The 22,454-nt window shown below is 39.5% G+C and overlaps 1 protein-coding gene across 8 annotated transcripts; it reads left to right on the plus strand.

The window, feature by feature from the left end:
- The first annotated feature begins 424 nt into the window (after positions 1–424).
- On the plus strand, positions 425–22,386 carry PUS7 (pseudouridine synthase 7). 8 transcript variants are annotated; one of them, XM_066182867.1, is made up of 19 exons: positions 425–469; positions 1,547–1,787; positions 3,232–3,291; positions 3,937–4,315; positions 6,159–6,255; positions 6,374–6,475; positions 7,152–7,296; positions 11,551–11,662; positions 11,911–11,973; positions 12,965–13,042; positions 14,685–14,813; positions 15,035–15,160; positions 15,456–15,517; positions 15,866–16,026; positions 16,907–17,033; positions 17,757–17,858; positions 19,610–19,739; positions 20,785–20,876; positions 21,558–22,385. In XM_066182867.1, the coding sequence occupies exons 4-19, from the start codon at positions 3,966–3,968 to the stop codon at positions 21,692–21,694; spliced, it is 2,013 nt and encodes a 670-aa protein (XP_066038964.1). In that variant the 5' UTR covers positions 425–469; positions 1,547–1,787; positions 3,232–3,291; positions 3,937–3,965; the 3' UTR covers positions 21,695–22,385. The 8 variants fall into 8 exon arrangements, with proteins under 8 accessions (XP_066038964.1, XP_066038967.1, XP_066038971.1 ...); XM_066182868.1 differs by lacking the exon at positions 425–469 and adding an exon at positions 949–1,397; XM_066182874.1 differs by lacking the exon at positions 425–469 and having other exon boundaries at positions 948–1,787; positions 15,866–15,953; positions 16,942–17,033; positions 21,558–22,386.
- Positions 22,387–22,454: the final 68 nt, after the last annotated feature.

Consider the following 22,454-nt stretch of genomic DNA (forward strand, 5'->3'; position numbering starts at 1 on the left):
CTATAGGTACAGTGCAGGTTTTGAATGGTACTTGAACATTCCCTTGTCCTGGGACTAATGTTCAGTTAGCTCAATGTGTTTCGGATGCTGGGGAGGCTCAGGAAGGCCACCATCTCGGGTACACGACTTCCTGCTTTGGCTATAGCCGTCTTTTGGAAATCACACTTTTGTTCTGCACCCTTGCAGTTCTTCTGTAAATCATCGCCTGCCTACCCTTGACGCTTCGCAGGAAGCCTGAGCAGGCCGGCGGTGACGGAAGCGTGGGCAGGAGCAGCCCCTCGCCAGGTACCGCCACCCGCCCCCGGCGCCGCTCCCCCGCCCGCCGTCAGCGCGGCGGGGCCGGCCGGGGGCGGGCGCAGCCCGGGGCCGCCTCCGCCCGCGCGGGGCTGGGCCGGGCTCCTTCCCGCGCCGCCTCCGCTCCCGCCCCGCCGCGCTGACGCCCGGGCCGTCCTCCCGTGCCGGCGTGCGGGTAAGTGGCTCCCCCTCGGCGGCTCCTGCCTAGCGGCGGGCGGAGCCGCACCCTCCCCCGGCAGCCGCGCTGGGTTCCGCGGCGGGGCCGGCTCTCCGCTCCCGGCCGCAGGGTTCCGCCTTCGGGCAACTTTGCCCCCGCCGGCGCCGGGCTTTCCCCTCCGCTCCCCGGCGGGCGCCGCGTGTTGCCAGCACCCCCGCGGCAGAGCCCTTCCTCCGGCCTCGCCCCCGTGCCCCGCCTGCCCCGGCCCCAGCGCGTCCTCCTTCCCTGCCCCGGCAGCCTGGGCGCCGGCAGCGGCTCTTCCGGCCCTGCCCCGGCAGCCTGGGCCCGGGCAGCGGCTCGCCCGGCCCGGCGCCCGGAGCGCTGTGGCGGCGGCCCGGCCCGGCCCGCGGCTCCGGGCGCCGCTGCCCTCCCCGGCCGCGCTCTCCGCGCTGACCCCGCCTCAAGGGTTGGCCTTGGGGCGCTGCTGCTGCACCATCGCCCTCTCCTCGGCCGCCTTTTAATCCCACGTGCCTCGTCTCATGAGAAAGCGGCTTCGTACCCGCCGCTGCCCTGCTCTGCTCTGTTACTTAGTTGCCCTGCAGCCCCCGCCGTGCCCGCTTGACAGGGACCGCGCCAGGAGTAATCAATCGCTCGGCGTTTCTTGTTGCGGAGAATCGAGTGTTTGTAGTAGTAAACTCAGTCTCCGTTAAAACATTGAAGTTGCTGCGAAGCTGATGTTTGTGCAGATCCTGGCATTTATGGAAACACCTTTTAGGAAAAGAGCCGAGACAGTTGAGCAGCTGTAATAAGCGCCTCTCACTAGCAATCTGCACAAGCGAGGCTGTGTGTGCCCTGCTCGCTTCAACGTGCTCCTTTAAGCAATTATCCTGCAGAATTTATCCCCGATGATGGCTGCTGTTGGGCACAGGATAGTACTTTGTAGTATGTGAGTCACTCTTCTGTGAGAATAGTCTGTGTGTGACAGCTTCGGAGTGTTTGTGCCCAACATCGAATTCTTCTAACAGTAATTCAAAAACTAGGTATTACAGTGTTATTTAAGAAGCTTGAGATTTCTCTTGTTACTACCTTTGGCAGATGTCTCAGAGGACTTCACTGTGCTGACTGCTATTTTGTTCGCTATGTGAAGATACAAGCCATCTAAAAGCCTTTTCTACTTCAGCCAGCCTCTGTAAATTTTAGTACATGGGAAGAGGATCTGGAAACAGTGGTGAATTGCTTCATTTGGCTATGACTTTTATTTATTGTTCCTCTTGAAAGAAGAATTTTATGAACTTTTATTTGAAGACAGACTAAAACTGGTGCTTTCAGCTTGAAGGTACATTGTTTTGCTAGTTGTTCTGCTTGCTTGTGTTTGTGTCTTATCACTCTTCAGGCCATACATAGACCTAATTTTATAAGTCTCTCCTTGTTTCCCTTTCGTTCATTAATTTTTGTAGCATGCATTTTCAATTCTTCATTTGAGCAAAACATTTTAGGTGTTTCTGGAACAGTCGTTCTTGCTCCCTTACCCTAAGCTGGTGATCTCTTCAATGGGGAGTCCAGGCCATGAAGTCAGCAGTGGCTAACAGCTGACTGGTAACAGTTAGTTACCAAACCAGCACATGCTGATTGTCAAGTTAGTAGTGGGACTTCCTTTAAAAACATACCCTTTAAAATTGGATAGATTATGCTATTTAATGCCTGGTGAAATAATATGTATGTAGCTCTAAAATACTGAGAAATAGATTAATTTCTCAGTAACAGCTGAATCCTGTTGCTTTAGAAACTTGGTTATTGTGGATAAAATTGACTCACCATGGTGAATTTAGTTTATTACCAGTTGGCTAGTGATATACAAAGAAGATCACTTCTTAAACACAGACTTGGGGAAAACTCCTTTCTTCCCTTTTTCTCTTTGGCCCTTCAAGTTATGTTCTGTCCCTTGGACAAGGCAGTGGTAGTGCAGGGGGTTGGGGCTGGTACATGGAGGCTTCTTTCTGCTGCTCATTTCTTCTGCTCCCGTGTGGGTGCTCTCCATGGGCCCCTCAAGGGTGTCCTTGTCCCATTGTGAGCACCTCCACAGGCCATGGTCCCTTCAGGGATGTCCCTGCTCCAGTGTGGAGAGCCTCCTTCCCAGAGTGCATCTCCAGCTGTGTCCACAACAGTTGTCCTCTTCTCCGTGGTTCCCTGTGCCTTTTTGAGCGCTCTGTCACGTGTCTCCTCCTGTGGTTTTTGCTTTTTTTTTTTTTTGCTGCCACTGGCAGCTTCTCCCTTTCTCAAACAAACTGGAGGGGAGGCACCGTGTGCTCATTCGATGAGTTGGAGGATGGCAGGCAGTGGGTTCACGGAGCCAGCTGAAACTGGCCATGGCCCACACAGGGCAGTTTATGGCTTCCTCCCATGCAGCCCCTGCTACCAAAAACTGCGCTTTATCCCCGGTACACTCCTGTGCCAGTTGGGAGATGCTGGAAAAAAGGTCCTATCCATGCCTAATTATAGGAGCTCCACTTTCCTTTTATACACTTAGAAATAAAAACAAAGTTCTCTCCTGTAGCTTGCTAAATAGCAATAATGTGTTGTGTCACTAGGATGGTAATACTTTTACAATTGTGTTTATTAACGTGTCCATCTAAGCAGTTGTGTTTGCTCCTCTGTAACTGCTAATACCTGGGTTAGGAGCAGCTGCTTTCTCTAATGATTGCGTTCATATATGTTTTCATGATTTTTTTTTTTTCTTCCATAAAACTTTCTCAAAGGGTTAGTTTTCCTCTTCTTTTCAGATCTGAAGGCAGTGGTTCTGCTGACACAAAGGTGGCAGCTCTGAGCCCTATTCCACCAGTGTGAGTAGTCATATTCGTCTCAGAGATTGTTAAATTTCTTTTTGTTTTGTTTGTCTCACTGATTCAATGGTTTTGGTATCTCATCCCTCTTACCTTTTGGGCTGATTTGATCCTACCTTGAGTTGAGAATGTGTGGCATTCTGTGTGTTGGAAGAACACAGAAAAAGAAGACATGAGATTTCAAGTGTGGGGGAACTCAGCCATTCTCTCTCTCTCAGTCTTTGCAAGATGGAATCTTGATAGAAAAGGGAATAATTGAGGGTAGTTATGTTTAAGAGAAGGCTTATAAACAAACAATTTCTTAGGCACCAGACTGCTGTTGACAGCAGAGCCTGTGTGTGCACAGGCCTGGAGGCAGCCATGGTAAGGGTGGGCAAGAGTGATGATGGTGGTAAATGGTCAGTGTAGTACTGAACCTTGCTCTGCTGTAGTCCAGCGTGCATGCTGCCCTCATAATTCCTTCTTTCTCCCCAAGTGTATACTGTCTCTAGGTGTTCAAAATGTTGAAATTGATGTTTAACTTAAATGCAGAAAGTTTATGGTTTTCCTGAAAAATTGCAGGGGGCAGAGTCCTTGGAATGAAATGACTATGTATTGATATTGCTCTTAGCAGGCAGAAAATAAGCCTTTCTTCTTCTTTCTCAGGGCTTCCTATCCTACCTTGTGCCTTAAACATGGAAACTGTAGAAATGAACAGTGTATCCTTGAAACGTCCTTGCTCTGAGGATGATGTGGCCAATGCAGACGAAATTAAAAGACAGAAGATCCTGGAGAAGTCTAAGGCAGGGAACGACTCTGGGCAGAGTATTGAGACTGTAACAGAACAACCCGTGGACATGAAAAGTGAAATAATCCCCAATGAGGAAAGTGAGGAGCAGGAAGAAGAGGAACTAGAGGACAGTGATGAAGATGGAGATCCAGAGAGCTTTGCAGACATGATGAAGCATGGACTGACAGAAAGCGATGTTGGCATAACTAAATTTGTTAGCCCTCATAAAGGGTTTTCTGGAATCTTGAAAGAGAGGTAACTCTTTGTCTTGTTGCATTTGTTAATTCCTTGTGTAACAGCTGTAGTTCTCCATTCTCCTTTTTGGACTCACAGATTGCAGCTGGATTACATGAAGTTCATTACTTTTTTACTGTTGAAACTAAAAGGAAGGTTTAATTTGGGACTTTTCTAGATTGTGGTGTGTTTGTTTGGGTTTATTTTGGTTTGGTTTTTTTTTTAAATTTATTTTCCTGTCAAATGGAGCTCAGACGAAGGAAGCTGTGTATGAGTAGAGATACATGATTACACTGACCTTTGCTGTTTCCTTTGCTCTCTGGCAACAGCACAAATAAAACCTTACACAGTACACCCACCTTTTGCACTTCTCCTCAGTGCTGATACAAGATGCACTGAAAAATGGTATTGAAAACATCCTTCTTTGGTTCTCTTTGCTCTGACATTTTTGTCTTAGTATCTGTAAACATGTATAGTTAGGCTTTAAAATATTGTCTGCTTGGTTGTATTATCATTTACATTGAAGGGAGTTTTAAAATTCAGGATGTGAAATTTATTATATACATACATTATATATTTAATAAGATGTTTGGGATTTAGTAGCTTTTTAAAATGAAACTTACAGGGTTTCTTTAAATTAAAGAATACCTTTGAATATAACAAAATGCAAATACAAAAGCTCACTGAAGTGAGAATCACTGTTTCCCTGACTTAGCAAAGCAGTTAAGGTTGCTTTGTTTACACACTGAAAAGTCCCTGTGTTTAAATACTGGCTTCATATCTAGCTAATTTTACATAATAAAATGATATATGCATATTATGTATGTATTTAATCATTATGTGCAGCATTAAGAAGCTAGCGTAATCCTTCTCTGGGAAACATAATCTATGCTGAACCTTCTTCTGGGAAATCTGCCAATTTGGTTGGCCAGTTTTCTACCATGTGGTAGAAAATACGTGGGTTTGTGGGGGTTTTTTTGGATCCTAGTTTTTAACACCTATTATTAATTCATTCTTGGCATTTTTATGGTACCATCACTAGCATGTCTAGACAGCTACAGATAATACAAGAGAGGACACATAACACTCCTCAGGAGGGAATTCTACCAAAAGCTGTATGTCTGCACAGGGGGTTGGCAAAAGGGGACTTGGGGGAGGTACAGTAGAAAGCTTCCCATGGTTAAGGTTTATTCATCTTTCTACATTGATAGGAGTTATTTTCTCTTTTTTTTCCCCAATTTGCTAGCAAATGCTTCTTAAAAATCATTTAGCAGTTGCAACACAAACCAACTGTGCTCTGTTATAGTTGACCTGTTTTTATTATTAGATATGAGTGGCTGGATTGAAAATGTCACAGTAAAGTTCTTTCTTGCTGTCATAGAGTATGCAGAGTAACTTTATTTGAATGATGTTCTTTACAACTGAATATATGAAAAAAGCTGAATTTGTCCTGCCTTCTGTAGAGTGGCTAAAATGCACGTTATTTTGCAGGTTATTTGAAGTGACAGAAATAATGCAGTAGTTAATGCAATGCAGTAGAGTCCTAATTGCCAGTAATGACTGGGATTGAGGATAAGCATTACTGATCTTTTCAAGCTAGTGAGAAAATGACTCAGAATAACTACAGCAGGTGTTTGGTGATCTGCAAAGAAGTCTTCTGTATTTGGATATGTGTTCCTCTGGTATCCTTCTGGGAGGTGGGAATAGATACAGCTTTCTCCTGGTTAAGTTTGTTTTATGTGAATTGAATTACATGAATTCAGAATTCTTCAGCAAATTCTGCTAACGAACAGCTTTTTTAGGAAAGGACTTTATGTGATGTGAGATTTTTATTACAAATGTAATGCATGTTTCTTTCTATCAGATATTCAGACTTTGTTGTCCACGAAATAGGCAAAGATGGACGTGTGAGCCATTTAGATGACTTTTCTGTTCCAGTGGATGATGAGGTAAATTCTGAGGTAAAGATTTGGTAATAGCCATGCTTCTTAATGCTCCTTAAGGGAGAACATTTAAAGACTGGAAGTTGCTCCATGAGGGTTATTGGATGTTTGTTTTTTTTCCCCAAATATGTATTAGGACCCATCTGAAGAAACATTTACAGTTTTGTCAGATGAAGACAAGCAGCGTTTAGAGGAGCTCCAGCTTTTTAAGAATAAGGAAACTAGTGTTGCCATAGAGGTAAAAATTAATAAATGATATGAAGTTTGGGATGGTGGCAGAGAGAGGCTGAGGGAGGGAGGCAGGGAGGGGGTGAGTCGGAACGGTACACACTTTCTAATGCATGTAAGATATAAGAACAATTTTAACATGATGTGACAGATAACACCAGACTGTGTCCAGTTTAGGTGTTAATTCTGTAAAGTCTTACAGATGTACTCTAATTCATGCATGTGTGAGTTGTCACTTTGATTTTGGTGAGACTGTACACATTAACTTAAATATAGGTTTTAATTCCTGTGGTGTTTAAATTATCTTGCAGTATTTCAGTTTCCTGTTTAGTATAGCTTTAAAGAATAAGCAGGCTTACATAAAACATGTATCCAGATGAAACACAACTTTCAAGGTCAGTGTTTAGTGATTTAATAGAAAAAGAAGACAAATATGGTCTTCTGTAATAAGAAAGATAAGAAAATGAAATTAAAACCTTGATATTTTTAAACATTCAATTATTCCACATATTTAAAGAATAACTATTGAGCTAAATTTGGGACATGGAGATGAGTAGGATTATATCTGGTAGTTTCAAATAAGCACTCACACATTAAATAATCTTCCCTAGCTAGTCCTTCCCTTAGGGCACCCTCCCCTTTGGTATTAATTTATTTGGTTTCTGCATGTTTGTGTATTAACACAGGTAATTGAAGACACCAAAGAAAAAAGAACCATCATCCATCAGGCTGTGAAGTCCTTGTTTCCAGGACTGGAGACTAAAACAGAAGATCGAGATGGAAAGAAATACATTATTGCTTATCATGCTGCTGGGAAAAAAGCATTGGCAAGTGAGTTTCAGTATCACAGCAGATGGGTAAAGTAAATGCTAAAATTATCCCCAAAGTAAAAATTGTTAGTAAGTACTTCAAGTGAGTGTGCTTCCTAATGTAGTCTTGCTTCATTTTTTCCTTGTTTCAGCTGATGCTGTGCATCTCAAATGATTAGGACCACAAGAAATATTTTAAATTTAAATTTCTACTTTTTTTTTTCTTTCCAAGTAATTCATCCAGTACAACCATATTAGAAGAGAGAACATTATCATCTACTTCAGTGGGAGTAGGCAAAACAGAGGCTTTATTTTCAGTATTTTTTGAATTTAACTTTCTTGATCTTAACTGTGTGTGTAAATGCATATTGTGGATGTAAGAGGTTGTAGTTGGAAAATGTACATTAAATTGATAGAGGGTGTAATCTTGATTGTCTTGAACATTCATTACAAAATTCTCAATTACTTGAATAGAGACAAGCATCTTTTTGTTTTCTCAGAGTTATAGTTTTAAATAAACATAGTTTATTTACCGTGATCATTACTTCTGCTTCCAAGGCTAATTATATTTGCAGAAAATGTTCTTTATTTGGTATAGATCACAATTAATCTTTTGAAATAGTCAAAGTAATGAAGGATTTTCAAATTGAAGTGTTATCCATTCTAATCTTGCAAAACACTGTTTTGGATACTGGGAATAAATTAACGTGTTTTACATCTTTTAATTTTATAAAAATTTGTTGCTACTGTAAGTTTAGAGGGTTAAATGTGCAGAATGGTGCACATTTAACTAAAGATACTAAGGGTTGATTTAAAATGGTTGCATTCCTCTGTCATTTCAACCTACTACAAATGACAGTATGTAAACATAACCTTTTAATTTTAAAGACAAAGGAGTTGGAGAATGGATAAGGAAATAAAGTATTTTAAAATGGGAAATAAAATAATTTCCCCTTTAATTTAGTTGTTTGTTTAAGGCTTGTTGTAAGCAAATATGGGAATAATGTATTTTTATTGGTCCAATTATAATGTGTTTATGTGTCTTATTTAGTCATGTTTAGAAAATGTGTATGTTTGCATGCTTTTTGCATGGACTATGTATACTTACCAGCACAAAATTCTCCTCAGCCAGTTTTGTTCTCTGTTGGTTTGTAACCTTTTCCTTCTGCTGCCTCTATTCTTTAACCACTGTTACAGTCAAGTGGATGTTGTTAAGCTGATTTAGGGGATACTTTATAAAAGAATTTAAGTATTTGAAATATGCTGAAAAGAATTTAGTGGTGTGTCTCTAGGATTAAAACATTATGTGGAGCACCATGTTGTAGAGAAGCATCATCTATTTAAACTTGGATTCCCCAGATGTCATGCTGCAGGCACCTGTGCATTTGTTGGTGGAGATGTGTCAGTTTCTGTGAGTGTGTGCAAATGCTTATGGATGTAAGATTGAAGCTCTTTTTAGTCAGGGTTATATTTATCTTTCTTGTTGATATAGCTACTAACATGTCTCCGTTGTGAATGGGCTCCCCAGGCAAGAAACATTTCAGAAGTGTAGAAAATTGGATTATTAGCTGAGATACCTGATTACTTTTGTTGATAACATAAAACATTACCAAACATGCTTCTTAAATTTTCAAATCAGAAGCTGCTTTGTGTCTATAGTCTGTTTACCCTCCAAATACTTAAAATACTGTCTTACTAAATTGTCAGTAAACTGTTGTTTCATCATTGTCCACAAACTAAGTTTGTTGCATCTCCAGTTGAAGCTTTCCATATGTTCACTGTTTGCCTCTGCACGATTCCATTCCATAATTGTCTAAATTGCTGTCATCCACCACCTAGCTGTTGGATGCTCCCTGAAGCATAAATGATCCCATAACCATAAACCTGCATGTTCACCTCTAAAAACCCTTTGACAATCTAAAAATTAAATGCTACTCTTTTGTACTCTTTATGCTCTGCATTGGGACAGAGGTCAGAACTGCAACAGGTAAGAGATGTTGACATTTCATACTAACAAAAATGAAATGCCAACCATTATGACCTCCTAAATAGCAACAGGATTGGCCAAACTTGCAACAATTTCTTCAAAATCCCTACACATAAGTATTACTTAAAATGCCCTGAAACAGCCAAGAATTAGGCTTGTTCTATCTCTTTTTCATAGTGCAGTATAGGCAGTATTCATTTGGTGCAGTGAAAGTCTGCTAGTAATAAGTAATATGAATTATCAATTTTGACAGTACATGTTGACAACTATGGTAAATTTCCCATGGATTTCAGTTAGCCAAGCCTTTGCCCTTCAGCCTGTATTTCAGACACTACAATCTGTCTTTATGCAACTTTAAAAGCATTTATCACACACCCTGCTATTTAAAAAAGAGCTTCCAAACCTTGAGTTTCAATAAAAGGTTTGGAAATACAATTTTATTGTCAAAAAATGTAACATGACTCTGAAACACAGCAATAAGAACTGCAAATTCTCCCACTGTTCCATCTGCCCAGTTGAATGCTTCAAAATATTGGGTGAGGAACGGTTGAGTATCAGGACTGTGGCTGCAGCCTCCTTTGGAGAGGGTCATGGCTGTGATCCCCAAAGCATGAGGAGCCCATTGGTCTGGATGGTACCTACAGAATCCTTTTAGTGTAGATCACATTAGGGCTCACTTCCTGAAATGTGTTGAAGTGACCATGTGCAAGATGTATTAGTTAAATATAAAGAATGGTTCCAGCTGGAGAAGGTTCTCCTTTGGGAATTGAGCTCTGTCTTACTCTCTTCTTTTCTAATTGCTGAGGTCTTCATGGAGAACCTTGCTCTTCCAGCTGACTGCAGTGTTTCATTGACTGAGATTAAGAGTAGTGGTGGCTCAGAGGGGGAGACCAGCAGGAGCATGAGGTCTCCAGTTCAGGTCCTATGAAACTCTGTGGGAGTTGGGCTTGTGCTTGGAAACTGTGCAAACTTGGAAATGGTGCAAGACAAGTGATGCAATAATTCTAAGTGACTAAAACCTCTACATATGGCATCCAAAACCTCTACTGTAGCATCCAAAATTATCTTTGCAGAAGTGTGTGCATGAATGGCAGCTTCTCAAAAACAAGCAAGAATTAAACATACTTACTATCTATGTGGGATATCTGGACTTTATAAAACCAATGTGAAAGAAACCCCAGTATTTCTCAAGAACTTCCTTCCTGCATTGGTTTTTGTATATTGAAATAAGGCTGGATTTTTCAGTTAGCTTTGGTCTTATGAAAGATGCTTGTGCCTTTTTTTACAAAACCAGGTATGTCTGCTTAGTGGCTAGCAAGAGGACTTAAATAAGGGACTTCTTATTTAAAACAAAATGAATTCTTAGTTTTGTTCTGAAATAACAAGAAATTGATAAACCTCAGAACTGAAGGAACCTCAAAATTGGTTGCTCTGTAGAATCAGTCTCCCTTCCCATTAATGCTATTGACAGTGGATTATTGGAAAGTGAAAGTTTTATCTCTGAGGCTTTTTATGTGCAAAGAAAAGCTTAGCAAGTCATTGACAGTTTCCTTGTCCAGAAAATGTCAAATAGTAGCACAGAATTGTAAATCAGTTGTTAGTCTGTGGGATCTGAAGTTATTTCAGCCTCTGGCCTTCTCTAAGCGTGGCACCATACCTGCCATGGATTGTATGTTAATGTCTCTCATGTACCAGATTTCTTGCTCCCATTGGATTTTAAAAAGAGCTATCTTAAAGCAGTTTTTTGAGTATGATTTTTTAGGGTGTTGTAGCGATACGATTCATCCTTTTGCATGAGACACAGAAAAAATACTACAGAAATAAAGAAGATGTCTGTACTATAAATAATAATGGTAGTCTTCCCACAAACAGGCCTCCAGTGGTCCTCAACTATTAATTATAGAAGGAGCTAGAAGAAACGTGGTGTAGCTTCTGTTGCTGAAAGTCAGTATAATGACAATGTTTTTGAGAAATTTAATCAGGTGATACAGCAATTAAATGACTAGGGTGTATTTTCAGATAATTTCATGAGAAAGGAACTGTCACTCTTTCATTCAGGATTTTCTAGGTGACAGAACTGATTAAAGAGAAGTTTACAGTCCAGTGGAAGGGGAGGTCTTTCTCCACATGCTTTACAACTTCTGCTGTCAGTAATTAACTCTTTCCTTTTCATTTTTTTAAAAGCAGATGGAAATTAGCAGAAATTGAATCTTGCATATTTAGAATAAATGTAGCCGCAACTTTTTTTTTTTTTTAAAGAGTGACACTTTAACCTTTTTGCTTTTAAAGATCCAAGAAAGCACTCTTGGCCAAAATCTAGGGGAAGCTACTGCCATTTTGTACTGTACAAGGAGAACAAGGACACTATGGATGCCATTAATGTCCTATCCAAATTTTTAAGGTAAGGCTGTTGTTTCTGCCATCCTGGCTGGTGTGCAGTCCTCCCCCTCCATGTTTCTTGTTGCTGTAAATACTATGCTTCAGAATTATGTAAGAGCGATAAAAGTGATTGCTATTCTCTAATTTGTAGACAGTTTAAAATGAAAAGTTACTTTAGAACATCAAATTTAAAACTTAGAAGTTTTGTGAGGAGATGAGAAAGAAACAAAATGAGCCTAAGAAATTTTAAAGACTACTCTACTGTTTCAGTGGAAAGAGTCCACAATTGACATTGGCTGATCTGAGAAAGACTTGGCAGCTGAAAGCCTCAATGTACGTAAGCGGAATTAAAAGCCATTTTTTTCCCCAGTGTGTGAATATATGCAAGTTTGTTATGAACCTGTCAGATATTGTTGTGATAATATGCTGATCGGTTCCTAAGCAGTTACAGTTGATAAACTGTTGTTCCATGTATTAATTTCTCCATGGCAACACAGGCTTAGTTCCTTTCACCCCATCAAGTGCAGAAACAAAAAGATTTGCCAAGGCGTGACATGAACACAGTGAATTGCAGAGGAAGAGCAGTTTTAAAATTGGGTCAGTTCAGTAATCTACTCATAGGGAAATTTCCCCACTTCTCCCCTTCTTTTCCCTTTGCCCTTCTTGTCCAAAAAAAATTTGTAATCTAGACTGTAACCGGTGAACTACTTAGTATTGGTATTGAGAACAGAATGGCAAGAGCATAGTTAGGTGGAAAACTGTATGTAATGGCAGTCCTGCTACCCCCTGGAGCCCTTAACTGGAATAACTGGAAATATTCCATCTAACACAGGCTGTAAAGTACAAAGTGAAAATGAAAGGAATTTTTCCTCTCAGGGAAAGGAGTGGATCAAATTTTAAGTTAACTTCTCATACTCTGTCATAGTGTGCAGGCATGGTATTCAAACAGATATGTTTGAAGTTTAAGGAAGAAGTGGACATGATTTTTTTTAGTGAAGTTGGTAGTGGTTGTGCATTTGTGTATTGAGGGAATGCATATAAAGAACTACTTCAAAGTTCATATTTTGAAAGCACTGTTGTGTTAAAAGTGAATTATCTACATATAATTAAAACAGAGAAGTTTCCTTGTGTTTTTTGTACTCATGGATGAGATTAGAAAATGTCACGCACATGTCAAATTGCAACCCAGTTCTGAGGAATGTAGGTATATTTCTATTTTTCTGTTTTTAATTTAAAAGATTAATAATTCTCGGCACTTATTCTGAAAATTATGTTTGATCTGTTGCTATTTTAATATATAATATATGTTACTGTTGCTTTTAAGAGTGAAGCCAAACATATTTTCCTACATGGGAACTAAAGATAAAAGGGCTATAACTGTTCAAGAGATTGCTGTTCTCAGGTAAGTAAAAATAAAGTCTGGGGTATTTGCACTTCTGCTGTGGTAGCTTGAATATCTCACTAAATACCTGAAAGACGCAGTGACACAAATGGCAGGTTCAGGTCCTGACCTTGTAAAGCACAGGTGTTAATGAAGGTGCCACATTCCTTTTGTGTTCTGTGATTACTGCTGATATTTTCAGTCAGTGGTGCTCTGAGTCACAGGCTGGTTACATGTACTTGGCCGAGGCAGTGGGACAGATTGCCTATGTGCTCTTAGGCTGCTTGGATCTCATGCAACAGCAGAAAAACAGAATGACATGGTGAAAATAATGTCCCACTTCCTTCCTGGCTTTTGTTTCCCTCTTTCTACAGCTAGAATCCTATTTTCTTTCTCACTGCACTCTCTGAACAGTGCCAGAGAAGGCTAACACTGCCCTTGCTCATCTGTGAGTAGCCAGAAGGGGAAAAAAAAGAGGAATTTTTCCTGCCTTAACCTACTCCCTTAAGTCACCTTCTAAGAGAAAGTAAAATTTACTTTGTCTTATTCTAAGATAATTAAATGGTTTATGGACACTTTAGATTAGTGTTGGATCCATAACTGAGAATGACAGGTGTCTCCTAGTCATATATTACAATATCATTTTAGCTGGCTGGAATATCCCACCTGCACTTGTTTTTACAAATTTTGAAAACCACACTCCTCGAGAGAGGAATTCGCAGCTTGAAAGCCAGAGGTCTGATCAAATTCTTGTTAAAAGGAGAGCATCCACTACTGAACTGTTCATATATTTTCCCCTGATGTTCTGTATGTGTGTGTGTTAGCACATATAAAAGGAAATACTGATTTGTGAATTGTGAGAAGCCCCAGACTGGTGTTGCTGCAAAGGCAGCTTTGCAAAGTGGTATCAGTTAACCAGATGTGGGGTGTAGCCATATCAGGTGCTGTTCCATTTACTTTTTAACATTATCCCATTCATTGTTGTGTCCAAGAGCTCCAGAGTGCTGTAAGGGTTGTGTGGTGTCTGCTCAGTGGTGCTACAGCCCCTGACTCTCCTGCACAGGGGAGGGGACATTGCCAGTTGCCAGCCTGCTGTAAGCTGAGTACGCTGGCCATGCTGGTTCATAAACCTCACTATCCTGGTAAAATTTTAGCAGAAGTGTCCAAGAGCAGATTGGTGATGCAAAGAACGGGGGTATGCTTCCAAAAATACTAGCAACAAAAATGGCAGGTATCTGTGACAGATTGGATTCCATGTTCCTTCATCTGCACTAGGCATAGACAGCAGCTAATTTTACTTAACTCTGTATTTATGACTGTGCTAACTGGGGTATATTCATGAAGTAGTGACTCAAATAACAAAGAGTTCAGCTTGTGGGGTACAGTATACATCAATACTGCAATATACTTTTTTTGGAGTACATGTTTTAACATAGATGTGAAAAGGCAGTGCTAACAGTCTGTCACAGTATACATTTTCTTTTGTATAAGTACCTTTAAGAATTATGTATTCCTTCAGCTGTTTCATTGAAATGTTTTGAAAAGGCAGCAGTAGAGAATTGGGGAAACTGGGCTCACTGTTTTTTGTTTTGTGTTGGCAGCATTTCTGTATTTATCTGCTTTTCTAAGCATAGGTTGGTCACTATTGTCTGTTTCTTTTTAGAATCACTGCACAAAGACTTGCTCATTTGAATAAATGTTTGATGAACTTCAAATTAGGAAATTTCAGCTACAAGAACCATCCACTGAAATTGGGAGAACTGCAAGGGAACCATTTCACTGTTGTTCTCAGGTAGTATGTTAGTAGGTATTTACATGGTTCAGTTAGAATTTTTTTTTTCTTTAAATAGATTAGCAATACCAGTGCAAATTGTGTTACAAAAAGGAAGTCCTGTTGTCAGGAGACAGTTGAATTTGAAGCATGCTGTATAATATAGATGTTGAGCTTTAATATAAGGGACATCTCAAAATAGCATAAAACCTTAATCTGTCTATAACTTTTTTTAATGCTAGAAACATAACAGGAACTGATGACCAGATAGAGCAAGCAATGCATTCACTCAGGGAAATTGGATTCATTAATTACTATGGAATGCAAAGATTTGGAACCACAGCTGTTCCTACTTATCAAATTGGCAGGTATGTGTTGCTTTCATCCTCCCTCCCCCTTTTTTTGTTAAATTTTATTCTTATCACCATGTAACTTAATGTATTTTTGGGAACATTTTTCTAACATATTGCCTGTACCAGTTTTAAATTTAGATTCAAGAAAGATCTTGTTTCTGAACTTGCTTCAGCAGTTATCTTGCATAATAGCACTACTTTTAATATTGCATAAGTCTAAACATTAATACTTATTTTTTTGATAAGTTGGCTAAATCCCTTTGAAATAAATGTGGTCAGTTCTTAATACACTTTCCTATTTGAATCCTAGAGCTATTCTACAGAACAACTGGAATGAAGTAATGGATTTGATATTAAAACCACGACCAGGAGGTGAGAACTGAAAAATGATATATCACGTGTTTCTGCCTCTTCTCCAAGAACTGTGTGTTTAGGAAAAACTTATGCCAGTTTAGCAGTGGAGAATCAATCTTCAGATTCTCCCTTTCTGCCTCGCTTTCCTTGCTGTGCAGTTTCTTGCAGTGGGGCTGAAAAAGGACCTGAATACTTAGTATCTGCTCAAGCTCCATGTGAAGTTCCAACCTCAAGTGTTCTGTGATTCTGTTCATCTCTAATTGCCATGGCTGAAACTTAAATTTTTCAACTCCTTTAACAGAAGGTGAGATGTATGCTTTTTTTGATGTCTAGCTAAAATATTTTTATTTTACATCCTTGTTCTAGCTGAAAAGGGATACTTAGTTAAATGCAGAGAAGAATGGGCAAAGACTAAAGATCCAGCAGCAGCCCTCAAGAAACTACCTGTAAAAAGGTGCGTGGAAGGACAGCTTCTACGTGGACTCTTAAAGTATGGAATGAAGAACATAATCTCTGCATTTGGCATAGTGAGTGTAAAAGCTGGGTGGTATTTGATTGAATAAACATTCTTTTGATGGTATCAGGATGAATTTAAAATAGACTCATTGATGCTTGATGAGTAGAAGGTTAAGTTTAAAAATCTTTGCATTTATCCTGCCTTTTTGCTGGAAGTACTGCTGCGTAGTAACTGATGACATCTCTAATTAATGTAGGCATAATGAGCTTTCCAATTTATACAACAATCTCTCTGGTATGTGGGAAGCAATGCAGTTATACTTAGTAGCTACGTAAAATATGGATCTGAGAATTGTGCAAATGTTCAGTTTTAGTGTTTTCCTGTTGCTTTAAAAGTATAAATCAAACTGGTGATGGGCTAATGAATCAGCCTGATACAGAGGTAATGGATCCACTTACTATTTTCAAGTGCTGTAATCAAGATCAAGTCTTTGGAGAAAATACCTCATCACTAGCAAACTACTGGGCCTATTGTAGGATCTGGGGAATAATTTCTTGTTTATGAAGAACAGAATTAGAATAACACTGTGCTTTCACAGCTGCAAAGTTAAGATTTCAGCAGGTTAAATATGAATTCAGTGTTTTATATAGACCCATATGTTTGACCTGTAGAATTAAAAAAGTGGGAGGAGGGGGGTGTTTGGTTGGTTTTTTTTGTAAATTTAAGCACAGTTCTCTTTTGTGAAGATTTCAAATGTATAAAAGCATTGTTTCTTCACATATGCTTTTCTCAAACAATGAACCAAAATCAAATATGTATACCAAGAAATTGTGTAAGTCTTTTTGCTGCATAAAGTAACATTTTGAATATACACCTTTTTGATTATGATTGTCAGAAAAAACCAAAAAACATATCTTTCTAGTGTTTAATTTTTTTTTCTTTACCTCTAGATACCAAGAAATAATCGTTTAATGTATATTCATAGCTACCAGAGTTATGTGTGGAATAATATGGTGAGCAAGAGAATAGAAGAATACGGACTTAGAGCTGTACCAGGAGATCTCATACTTAAAGGAGGTAAAATCAGACAAAGCCAGCGATGCTGTATAGTTCAGATTCCTAGGAAAACAAGGCATGTAGCTGTTCATCTGATACTGCTTACATAGTTTCTTTTCTCTCACTTATTTTAGCCCAGTGATATCTGAATCCATTGGCCTGTTTTAGAGAAACTGTGCAAGGAATTGGAAGTTAGGTATTACACTTCCATGAGCTGTTAGCCTGTCTTTTCAAATAAGTGGATAGGGAAGAGAGACTATGGAGGACTGATTATTCTCAAGAATCACCTCAAATCTAGTTGAGCTATGAAGAACTGTGGAAAGATGTTACGAAGTTTTAACCATAGAAGTTTTTGATTGCATTAGTAACTTGAAAAACAGAAGCTCCACTCAATTAAAACTTTCTTCACTGGTGTTTGCTCTGGCATTTCCTACAGCATTTCTCCTTTATGTGTGCCTGATACATGGAAGGGAGCTGTTCCTCTAGCAGTCCTTACTTCATGTATCTTTAAGTCACTGGAAGCTAGAAGCTTCTAGTTACTGGCTGTGATTCTGCCAGTAACTGTGACAGCCTTGGAGGCTGTTACTTCTTTTCTTAGAAATGTTGTCTGTTAAGTGGAGATAAAACATGGTTATCTTTCTCAGAGTAAGCTTACTTCAATTAAAGGCTTCATTTTAAATTCAGCTGAAGTTAACTGTCACAGACATCCAAACTGGTAACTCCATTTTTCTGTCCTGACTGTAGCCACAGCTGTTCACATTGAAGAAGGAGATGTTGATAACTACGCTATCCACGATGTAGTGATGCCATTGCCTGGATTTGATGTTATTTATCCAAAGCATAAAAGTAAGTCTGACTGTTAACTGAAATATTTACTCTGAAAACATAAGTCTGCTTTAAGATTGTTCTTAAAAGGAAGATTGGATCTATTCAACCTCAGTGACTTTTAAACCACTACATCACTTCAGATCTCTAAAACATTAATGTCAGCCTTTTGTTGCTGCCAGGGTGCTCTGCTCAGTCTCCTTCCCACTGGGAATCCCAGATGACAGCAGAGCAGAATTTCTCACTAACCTGTACTACTGCAAGGAGTTAATCAGGTACAGGATTTTCTCCTTGATGAGTTTCATGAGGTTCCTCTTGGCCCATTCCTCTAGTGTGCCTTGGTCCCTCTGAATGGCAGTCCTGTCTTTGCATGTATTGAATGCCACCCCAGCTTGGTTTAGCCCACAGATTGGTTGGAGTAAATTCCAGCTCTTCTCCACTATTTCACAGGACACATCTCAGTTCCTTGAGGAACTCTGCTTTCAGGTAGATCTGCAGCCAGTAGTGACTATACTTTGAGATGCTGAGCCAGTCAGCAGTTACCCACTTACCACTGTAATGTTCTAACCTCAGACACAAAGATGCTGTGGGAATACATCTAAAGCTTGCTAAAGGCAAGGCAGGCAACAGTCCCTGCTCTCCCCTCAATCCACAGGTATAATAATTTCATCATAGAAGACAGTAAGGTTGGTGGGTTTTTTGCCTTTTCTCTTCCTTTTTCTCCCTCTTATTAAAACCACAGTCATTGTGTTCCCAAAAAGGATTAGCTCCATTATTTTTGCCACGGACCAGAGTGAGCCTGACTGGTCTGTAATTCTCTTTCCTGCTCTTTCTGAAGCTGGGTGTAACACTTGGTTTTCTGCAGTTGTCTGAGACATCCCTAGATCTGCACAATGCCTGAAATGATAGAAAAAACTTCACCATGATGTGAGCCAGCTCTCTCAGCCTATGTCTTTTCCCACTGCTGGTAGTCCCTCTCTTTCTTAACCTTGCCTCTAAGAAGAGAGGCCTGGGGCACTCTGCTGGTCAAGGCTGAGGTAAAAGAGGCACTGAGACCATCAGCCTTTTGTCTGTCAATAGACCAGCTGCCCCATTTAGCACTAGGCCATCACTTTCCTTATGCTTCCCTTTCATTCCTTATGTTGCAGCTGAACTCTTGTTGGTCTTGATGTCATTTGTTGCTTTCAACTGTAGCTGAGCTTTGACTTTCCTAACACCATTTCTGTGTGCCTGGACAATGCTGATATAGTCCCTCTTTGTAGCTGGCCCTAGGTTTCCCCAGCTCTATGTGTTCTTATAGATGAGGTTAGTCATGAGTTCCCTGCACGTTTTCCTCAACATGGGATTGAACTGTTCTTGTGCTTGGTTGTCAAATTGTCATCTGGTTTCTCTCTGCTCCTTTTGAATGAGAGAGTAATGGGTAGTCTGGCCTTTTATTTTAAATTTTTTTCCATATGTCTGAGATTAGCCCTGTGAAGTCTAGATAATTGGAAAGCCTTCATGAGATGGCATTTAAATGTCAATAAAGTATTTTGTAAATTTTGTTTTCAGATGAAATTTGATTTGATGCATTCTTTGTTACTGCCTCTACTAATCAGGGTGTAGAAGTAAGCAGGTAATAAGATTTGCAGTCATTTTAAACTTCTGTGTAGCATTTATCTCATATATGCTGAAAACTACTAAATGTAAGGGAAGGGAACAATCCATGAAAACAGGCTGTTTAAATTGGCCACACTACATTCTCTCCTATTAAATATTTTCCTCTCTTGCAGTTGGTGAGGCCTACAAGGAGATGCTGGTAGCTGACAACCTTGATATCAACAACATGAGGCATAAAATCAGAGATTACTCACTTTCTGGAGCATACAGGAAGATTATCATTCGGCCTCAGAATGTCAACTGGTGAGTGGGAGTATAAAGGAAATTACACTTGAATTGACAGCATAGAGTTTATTTAAGTACAAAACAAAATGAGACTGATCCACAGGACATCCACACAGACTGAAACATAGGTAGAGAGGAATCTTGCTGCACTTGTCTCCTGTTTTTAATGCAGCAGAAGTGAAACCATACCCTTATTTCTTCCTTGGTTCTCTGGTTCTGTGGCAGAGGAATATGAAGACATTTATCTAGTTGTTCACTCCTTGCAAGGGCTTGCCTGAACACTTCATAGATTATTACTTATGTTGAAACAATGATAGATAATATTCAAAACAGGGTTTTTTTGTAGTCTTGCTATGAGAAAGTTGGTCTCAAATTACCTGTCAATTTGTATCACTTCAACCTACTAAATCACTGTTGTTAGAGATACAGCCTAGTTTTCATCTTGCAACTGAATAAATACCTTTTAAACAGGGAGCTGTACAAATGTGCAGTAAGACATGATCACTGATGTACAGAATAAAATATAGAGGGTTTAAGAAGGAGCAGAAAATTACAAATATTTATACACTTGAAACATCAGCACTAATGAGTATTAAGCTTATCTACTTCCCAGTTAGTTTTTCAGCTTCATGGTTACATATGGGATTTCTGTTAAATGAACGGCAGAAATCATAGAATGTGTTTAAGCCCTTTCAAAGTTTGGATGGCTGTTTGAAAGGCTTCACTCCTGCTCTTAGAGTGAACACCGTTCTTCCCTTAATTTAATGAACTATACTTCTTGTATAGTAGGAAATTCTGGCAGCACACAAGGGCAAACAAATGAGTTATGCAAAGAAACTTCTCACTAAATTACAGTTGTCTTTTAATAATCTTCATAAAGCCAAAGCAAGTTGTCTACATAAAGCTTTACCTGTTTTTTTGCCTAATTCAATTTCAGTTGTAAATGCCAAATTGCAATAATAATAATAATAAAAATAGTATTATAATAAATACACATTTATAAAAAATGTCCTAACTTAAATAATTTTAAATAATAATAATAAATTTTATGTATATTATAAAGGGAAGTTGTTGCATATGATGATCCTAAAATCCCATTATTTACTACGGATTTGGATAAACTGGAAGGAAAGCCATTACCAGTTCTCCCTACAGGTAAGCTGATCTTTCTGCTGGTTTGCCAAATGGAAGTTTGATCTGGCTGTTGCTTTCAACTGCTACATATTGAAAGCTCCTTTAAGGAAGAGCTTTCATTTAACTATTAACTCTTAAGCAACAATAACCACGATCTCTAAAGCCAAGTATTTAAATAAGGACCCTAATTTCTTAAGAGTGCAAGCCATTCCTCCAGCATCTGCATTGACTGTTACATTTTCTCACAGGCATCTGTAAAATCAAGTAAATGCTTAGCAGTAAATGTCTGCAACTAACAGAGGTGGATTAAAACACAAATTGTCTATCTACTGAGCCTGTATTATTGGTGCTGAGCACAGATGACTCAAATACTTAACTCTGGTCACAAGATGTTCTGGCACTGCTTTTCCAGAAAAGTGAAGACAGGCTAGGAAGTCAGTCTGAAAGAACAAATGTTTGCTTTTAAAAGAAGAAAACTCTGAAACCACCACTTTGTGCTGAGAGAAAATTTTTAAAATTTATTTCATTAATTTTTTCACTGTGGATATAAACAGGAGTGTGATGGTGGTGGCTGTTTTGCTTTATGGGCTGGGGAAGTTGGTTGTGGAAGCTGTTAGTCCAGTTTAGATGGCATCCAGGATAACCATTATATATGCCCTTGACCACTTGTTCTTGCATTTTGTCTCTTATACCTTCTGATAGATGGAAAATTCAGGGCACTAAAGATGGAGTTCTCCCTTCCCCCATCCACTTACGCTACCATGGCCATTCGAGAAGTTTTGAAAATGGACACAAGCATAAAAAACCAGACACAACTGAATACTACGTGGTTGCGCTGAACGAACTGCAAAATTACTTAATTTTAACGAAGTGTTTTCTTATTTACATGTTCTGTACAAATCTTTAAAGAGTCACAGTAAGAGATTTGTATTTTTTTAAGTTTTTTTAGTGCTAGCATTTAACTTCAGTAGTCCTTTGCAAGATGGTGACTGTAATATAATAGAGATTTTAGTGACTGGCGCTTTTTTACTGAATGAGTAAGTTGCTTGAGCTGTAACATGGGTGTGTCTTTGGAATTGAGTTTATAATGGCATCAGACCTGGAAGAATGTTTAGCTTGCTTTGTTTGGGCAAGCACTGAATGTTTTCACAAGTCCAGCCCACCTTGAAGACTTTTCAAATACAACGAGTTACACAGAGAAAGATGAATTACAACAAAATTGAGATACTGATGAACATAGGTATTTGCTGGAGTTTTGCTGGTAGCATTTGCACTGATGCGGTAGCGGATTCTGTTAGCAAGGCTTTTGTGTGCTGTAAAGCTCTTTTAAATAGTTCGACTTTTCATTGAGAAAATACTTGTATTTTCCAGCTAATACCTGTACCAAAGAACAGGTACTAAAAATAAATTAACCTGAAACTCTGAGCGTGTATCAGTAAGTGCTGCCTTTGCGCCTGTCCGTTCCCCGTTGGCGGGGAATGAGCCGGCCTCCCTGTCAGGGGGAAAAAAAAAAAAAAATACCGAGGAGCTGTTCTAAGGAGACCCGGCCTTTTCCGCCAACTGCAAAGCCTGCGCTGCTCGTCGTTCCGCCGGCCGCGG

This window comes from Chamaea fasciata, unplaced genomic scaffold (genome assembly GCF_029207755.1).
Source record: "Chamaea fasciata isolate MVZ Bird 193981 ecotype frontalis unplaced genomic scaffold, bChaFas1.0.hap1 SCAF_5, whole genome shotgun sequence".
In the NCBI taxonomy this organism is placed as follows: domain Eukaryota; kingdom Metazoa; phylum Chordata; class Aves; order Passeriformes; family Sylviidae; genus Chamaea; species Chamaea fasciata.

Coding starts and splice junctions, on each gene's coding strand:
- PUS7 (XM_066182867.1), top strand. CDS start 3,966: ATGGAAACTGTAGAAATGAACAGTGTATCCTTGAAACGTCCTTGCTCT. Junction 15,161..15,455: donor CCTACTTATCAAATTGGCAG/GTATGTGTTGCT, acceptor TTTGAATCCTAG/AGCTATTCTACAGAACAACT. Junction 20,877..21,557: donor ATTACCAGTTCTCCCTACAG/GTAAGCTGATCT, acceptor ACCTTCTGATAG/ATGGAAAATTCAGGGCACTA.